Source organism: Engraulis encrasicolus, chromosome 20 (genome assembly GCF_034702125.1).
Source record: "Engraulis encrasicolus isolate BLACKSEA-1 chromosome 20, IST_EnEncr_1.0, whole genome shotgun sequence".
In the NCBI taxonomy this organism is placed as follows: domain Eukaryota; kingdom Metazoa; phylum Chordata; class Actinopteri; order Clupeiformes; family Engraulidae; genus Engraulis; species Engraulis encrasicolus.
This window is the reverse complement of record NC_085876.1, coordinates 3,280,150-3,287,649: the sequence shown is the minus strand read 5'-3', so window position 1 is coordinate 3,287,649 and position 7,500 is coordinate 3,280,150. Positions and strand designations below refer to the sequence as shown.

Below are 7,500 nucleotides of genomic sequence, written 5' to 3'. Positions count from 1 at the left end.
AGTTGCTAGGCTACGTTAATTTCTTGGACTCGCGCACCATGAAAACATAAGTAAGTGAGTTTTTTTTTTAATCACGACAGATATAAATCGTAAAAGTCAATAGTTGTAATAGTGAAGTGGCATTCAGAGGATTTAACAGCGAAGGAAAACCAATTTTCCCCCAAAACTTCAACGCCCATGGTTCACCTCACCACAGTGTGTCATCACATCCGATTCCTCTGCTGTCCAGGAAGTGGTAGCGGAGAGAAGTTGTGCTGAAACCTGATAGAGGCACTGAAAGCCAGACCCGAACAATTTGGCACCGTTTCCACCAGAAACAAATCAATAAAACATTACCTGATATCAAGGTCCCGTAACACTAGACAGAATGTCTCGGCAGTCAAACAGAACCACCGACAGTAAGAAGATGGTAAGGCTCGTTTCCTGTCATACGATAGTCTGGTGGTGCTAGCATTTTGCTAGTTGTTTATTTAACTAGCCGTATTCACTGCCTGAACTGCACAATAATAGATGTTCAAGGTGCGCCGTTCGTTTAGTGATGGTAATTATTGCACACTGTGCTTGCAAAACGTGGAGTTAATATTCCCGTAGTCAGTGACCGCTGACAGTGATGCTTCTTACTGTACAAGTGATGCCAGTAGGCTAGCAGCTGCAGTGATGAATGGCTGAGCTCTAGCGTAAATTATCTTAGATTCGGAATTATTTTGCCAGCCCCGATTCTGTCAATGTTGCATTATTGTGATCCAGTAGCCTAGAGAGATAGGTTGTGTATTGTTTGCCATACCGCTGTATTTGCAAACATAAACACTATGCGCTTGGATGAATGGAGTCGTGGTAATCATGTGACCGTTGACAGTGACATGCACGTCTGTCAGTGCTTTCCCAATAAAACTTCTCAGCGAGACTATATAAAATGAAACTTAAGTTGTTTGGTGACGTTATTGTGGATATTCCAGAGACAGTTAAGTTTCCTAAAAAAAATCTCTGGATATTCCTAAATTTGACTGTACCCTCTCTTGTAATAGCAAATGCGAGACTACTTTATGTTTCACTATGTGACCATCAATAACTCGACATCTTCATAACTTCAGAGCTATTTTGTTTTTGTATTTGACAAGTATGTTGACATACTGAGGGATCCTGCAGATGTGTTGGATTTAGATAACTTTTTTGTGTGCACATTGACAGATTTTTTTCACCTAGGTCTGGGTCAAAGACGAAACAGGGTTTTCAGGACTCCAAAAAATAAAACTGTTCCCCGACATCGTTCTTCAACTTTTTTGGGTACATTGGAGTGTAGAGTGATTAAGTTTATTATTTTCTGTTCAGAAAATAGTAAGGAACATGCATTTTACCCCATTTTCACCCATAAAATGTCATTCAGTGTAATACGGTGTTAAACAGTTGATAATGCAAAAAACATATAGATGACGTTAAAAAACTGAAATAAGCTACATACCATAGTAAAGGCCTATATTTAAGGTCTTCATCAAACCTAAAATTTCTAGTAAAAGGCATTTGCAAATAGTTTTTGCAGTGTTTGTAGTCTTTCACCGAGTGCATTTCACCCATTTGGCTTTAAGAAGTTTTTCCACTGAAGAGAAAATCAGTTTAAAATGCACAATTATTAATTTGTTGTATGCCCCCGCATTTGTTGTGCTAAACAAATAAGTTTCGTAAGAATTTGACTTTATTTTCACATAAAAATGTGCATTTCACTGAATGACCACAACTATTACACTGAATGATGCCTTGGCAAAAAAGCCTATATAAACAGCTACTTTTCACTGCTATCATATTGTTACCATCATACTACAGTACTCAACACCCTGAATGAGTGACAACAGAAATAGATGTTGTCAAATAATTGCTATTTTACTTAATATTGGGGCATTAAAATGTGTTTTGAAGAACTTCCAAGATCACAAGCTTAGAGGTAGGCTAATACTTAGGCCTAAAACAATAAAAAAGAAAATTTTGTCTGTTAACCTGCATATTTCGGGGATTGTGACTTAGGTTGTTCTGATAATTCATGTACAACTTCCAAAAATCCCAGAATCTACCCAGTAATATGGATGCTACATGGCAATAACAGGGTTATAATGGAAATAACAATAAAAGTAATAATTTCAAGTAGTATCATCATATTATTGTATCTTAGAGTAATATTGCAACTTATATTGCCGTTTTGATTCTTAATATACAACCATGATCTGATTACACTGAATGAAATGGCCCTTACACTGCATGTCACTGAATGACATCTCTTACACTGAAGGACGACCAAATACTTTTCACCTTATTTTCACCTTTTTACAAGCACACAGTTAGTCACCTACATGAGACAATGACTTTGACCCACAATGTTTACTATGTCTATTTAGAAAATATGCTTGTTTGGATGAATATCTGAGTATAAAAGTGTTTTTTGACATTTCACTGAATGACATCTGTTTTTGTGGACGCTGTTACCACAAGATAAAAATACAGATTTTTTGACTATTGAAGAACAAGATTCTCCCTTTGCATCATCACTTAAGGGGTCCCTAGGGTTCCTTTTGATGATGTCACATATTGTGTGTGACTATCACTTTTTATTATGATTTAAAAGCACCATGTAGATCTTATTACACTGAATGATATCCAAGGAATTGAAAATCCGGACAAAAGTCCCCAGATGATTTGAATATCAAAACAAAATGGTAATGAAACGTGCTTTTGATACAATAACAAGAACACTTCTAGAATTATGCCCAGAGAGTGAAAAAAGAATTTTGTTCGTCATTTTGCATAATTATTCAAGGATGTATTGATGATTTTTAAGTTCGGACCATTACACTGAATGACGTTTTTGCACTTTATGAGATTATTTAACACATACATTAACATTTATTTTTCTTTAAATGTTACTGAAATGAGACACCAGACTATGCTGTTTATCAGCATAACATTCAAAATTCATTAATTTACTTTTTTGATAGTTAAATGAGTGCGGAACAAAAAAAATGCACGTCTCGTCTTTGACCCGCCTACCACGGGGTGGCGCTGGTAGATCATAGTAGGCCATAGCCCAGAGAGGCTGAATCAAGAGAAATTGTGGACTTCACTACAGGAGTCCTGTTACTAGGACATTTTTCTGTCATTGTATCTGACTGGCATCATCAAAATTGTACTGATCAAGTTTTGTTTTTAAGGCGGTTGGTAGTGCCACGATAGTAATGATGTTATGATGCAGTTGAGTGTTTTCAGCAAATTATGAACAGGCCTGCCTAGGGCCCATCTGCACAAAGAAGTTGCACATAATTGGCCTCTGTTTTGTTCAACACGCCACTAAGTTAGCGCCCTCCTCTGGTCTAGAGAGGAACGCCAGCTGAGTGGTCTGCACATTAAATATCTGTCTTCTTTACTTGTGGAACGTGTGGAACAAGGAGCTGTTCATGTTTACTAATAGTGAGTGATGTGCTTTTGTCCTGTAGTCCATATGAGGAATCGTATGTGTGTTCTCATCTCACCTGTTCTCATTCTCTTACCTCAGTGACCTGTGACGTGTCACAGTGGAAAACTCTTGACCTGTCTGCCCACCTCATGCTCTCCCATGTGTAGAACCTCTTTTTCCCGGTGTCATGTCTGTGTAAGACTCTGTGCTGTTCACGCCGCTGTACAGTATGGACTATGGAGCCCTTGAGTTGTGGCACATCTATGAGAACAAGACTCTTGACTGTTCTCTGATGACTTGTGTTGATTGATCCCCTGCTTGTGTTGACAGTTTACCCAGAGAGAGTAGAGAGAGAGAGAGGTTCCATTGGCCCATTGTTTCCGGGTTCTATTATTGCAAGTGGAGGGGGGTAAATCCCCCTTTAGGCAGACCTAAGCAGACCTAAGGCCTGTTCTATTCAATGCTAGGAGTATTATGACACGCCCCCTTAGGCAGACCGGAACTTGGTCATGTTAGGTGCCCATAGAAACATATTACATTGGCATATCTCTATATACTTAAAGAATCCCTGGTTTACCTGTGTTGATTCTCTCATGGAGGGTGTTTATGTGCAGTTCAGTATCCCAAATATGATCGAGGTATTAAAATATCCCGAATTTGACCATAACCTGGATATGCCTCATATTGAGGATAATGAACTGCATATAAATACACTCATGTAGAACTTGGGAGCAGTTCTCGCTGACATATGGATCCCTTGTGACAGGAGCAGCTGTGCAATGTAAAGACTATGAGCTGCTCAGTGATCACTTCTCTGACCGATGTTCATTCTCTCTCTTGTGTCATGCAGAACTCGGAGCTGTTCACGTTGACGTACGGAGCCCTGGTCACTCAGCTGTGTAAGGACTACGAGAACGATGAAGAGGTGAACAAGCAGCTGGACAAGATGTGAGTCTCTCTTCATACAACATGACATTGTGACTTGCGTAAAGATGACGCACTGATTTGAACCAACTATCACGTGTGTCCAAATACGCCTTTGCAAGTTAAGGCGTGCTCCACAAACACCTTGTGACTGGTTATGTTTAGAGATGGTTTTGGTCTGCGCACAATTTCGCAAGATATTCAACAATCCTTTGCCTAATTCGCTGTTCTTGGCAAAAGTAAAGCAGCAGAAACATTGCTTTACTGACAGGTTAGGTTTAGGGGTGGTTTTGGTCAGGGCACAGCAGAGCATTTTCGCGTTAAGCAACAGAAATTCGCCATGGCAAAACAAAATCTGCTAAACTGTATAAACCTTGTCACTTTACAAAAGTGCATGAAAGTGCTTTAGCATTGCGTTTGAGGAGCACGACTTAACTTCAAAAGGCGAAACCTTCACTCAACCAGTAGGAGCTGCACTGTAGTTGTACTACATGGCGTTGTTGATTAACTTCCCCCATGAGCTGATGGATACATCAGGATACTGCTTGACACCGATCAAAAACCTATACCAACCCCCAACACTACCCCTGTTTTAAATGATCTGTTACCAGAATGGCAATGGGGTCATTCCATGTCAATTCACATGATTCCCTAGAATCTCCCCAGGTGACCCTCTCCGATTTACCCGATATCTCACATACAGGTACCTTTTGATGTCAATTGAAAGAATACCAAGTATTAGCACCCTACGTCTAACGGTTGCGGAGATGATTGGGTGCCATGCCCACTTTTCAAGCCTGTGAATTTTCAAGCAGATTTTGACACCTCTGGTTTTAGCTTGAAGCAAGATACAGGCCTAAAAATCACCACGGCCCCTCAATATGACCCTGTCTACCAGATGATGTGCTTACAAATAGCATGCCTTGATTATTTTTGGCTATATTAAGCCTTAAAAACTGAGTTTGTGGAAAACGTGAAGAAGAGTCTTGCCATTTTGGGGTTCCAGATCTTGGGAACTATGTATGCTTTGGGAGTTATAATTGATTTTCCATCATATTTGGGAACTGTGCAGTGTATTCCAAAAAAATTAGGGCGCTCAGACTTTAAATGATAGAATCGGAGGGACTCATAAACAGCTTTTGAACAAAATGACCTTACAGTACCCTCTACTTCAGGCCTCAAATTAACCATGTGGGCACTTGATGACAGGAACCCCCTTTTAACCCCATGTACAGTAGCACTGTATCATACATTCAAGCTTGGAAAAACGTTGTTTTTCAAAGTTTTTCGTATTAATCTTGGCCTTCAAAGTATCAGTGTCTGTTTTGTCTGCTGCCATCTGCTGGTCTAAAAAAGCAACAACAGCGTAATGTAAGAAAACAAAAGGGGCTGGAAAATCTTGCCCATAATATACCAAAAAAGCACTGTAATTATACATTATATTGCTATATACTAATTATGATGCTTTATACTAAGCATGATGAATATTTCTAGTTTAAATTTCCTAAGTGTGACTGCTTAATGCTCAATCATGATGCCAATCCCAATATGGCCTCGACCCTGCACTACATTTCTACCATGGGGGTGGGGGTGTCCTGGTAGAAATGTAATCATGATTGAGCATTCTGCGTAATGCTTGTTAAAATCATAATTAATATATAGCAATATACTGTAGAATTGAAGTCCTTTATTGGTAGCCTAGCGAGCTTAACCCCTAGGGGCGTCTAGATTTCTAGGCTACTTTATTGTTAAATTATGGCCAAGATTTTCCAGCCCCTTTTGCTTCCTTACATTATGCTGTTGTTACGTTTTTTGACCAGCAGATGGCAGCAGACAAAACAGACACTGTGATAAGACATAGACAAAAAACATAAACTTGAAGGCCAAGGTTAATATGAAGAACTTTGAAAAACAAAGTTTTTCCAAGCTTGAATGTTTGATACAGTGCTACTGTACATGGGGTTAAAAGGGCGTTCCAGTTATCAAGTGCCCACATGGTTAATTTGAGACCTGAAGTAGAGGGTACCATGAGGTCATTTTGTCCAAAAGCTGTTTTTGAGTCCCTCCAATTCCATCATTAAAAAGTCTGAGTGGCCTATTTTTTTTGGAATACACTGTACAGTTCCCAAATATGATGGAAAATCAATTATAACTCCCAAAGCATACATAGTTTCCAAGATCTGGAACCCCAAAATGGCAAGACTCTTCATGACGCTTTTCACAAACTCAGTTTTTAAGGCTTAATATAGCCAAAAATAATCAAGGCATGCTATTTGTGAGTACATCATCTGGTAGACAGGGTCATATTGAGGGGCCATGGTGATTTTTAGGCCTGTATCTTCCTTCAAACTAAAGCCAGAGGTGTCAAAATCTGCTTGTAAATTTTGTATGCAATTCACAGGCTTGAAAAGTGGGCATGGCACCCCAACTTTGGAGGGCTTCATCTCCGCAACCGTTAGACGTAGGGTGCTAATACTTGGTATTCTTTCAGTTGACATCAAAAGGTACCTGTATGTGAGATATCGGGTAAATCGGAGAGGGTCATGTGGGGAAGGCGTGTGAATTGACATGGAATGACCCAATGACCAAGTCGCAATGTATTAATAAAGGCCCTGCGCACTGGGGTCAAAGACGTCTTTGTCATTCAGTGTTATGGACACCTTCCGCCGACTGTAATGAATGGATGACAGCCGAGGCTTTCATGAATTCCCTGTAACAATAAATAAATAAAAAGTGTCGTGTTTTTTACAGTTACAGTCAGCAGAATGCATCCGTTACACTGAATGACAATGCCATTTTCTTCGACCTACTGTCAGTGGTGTAGTGCTATGGTAGTTAAGATTTCTCAGTGACTATTGCAATGTCCCAGTGCCGAGACGGTGTCTGGTAAGAGGCTACATCTCATAAGCGGCCTTACAGGCCTACATCGAGTGTGTGCATTGGACACCTGCACCCGCTACACTCTGTTGGGGCTCTTTCTGACGGTCATCTTTTCCATGCCTACATCTCACCAGAAAACAGCAGTTATGGTCCATAGTTCAGGGAGCACCAATGGCCGGTACAGCAGACAGCCTATTTCTGGCCAGTCATGGATGTCATATGCTCCACTACCCCACCTGTAAGAACAAGCACTCAGTCAG

At 40.0% G+C, this 7,500-nt stretch overlaps 1 protein-coding gene across 1 annotated transcript in view; it reads left to right on the top strand.

Annotated features, from left to right (window-relative positions):
• The first annotated feature begins 224 nt into the window (after positions 1-224).
• The window catches only part of trappc3 (trafficking protein particle complex subunit 3), a 15,964-nt gene continuing 8,688 nt past the window's right edge, over positions 225-7,500 (top strand). The window contains exons 1-2 of the mRNA XM_063186196.1: positions 225-409; positions 4,287-4,384. Coding sequence (XP_063042266.1) covers positions 368-409; positions 4,287-4,384 — 140 coding nt within the window. The 5' untranslated portion in view covers positions 225-367. The remainder of the gene's footprint in view (positions 410-4,286; positions 4,385-7,500) is intronic.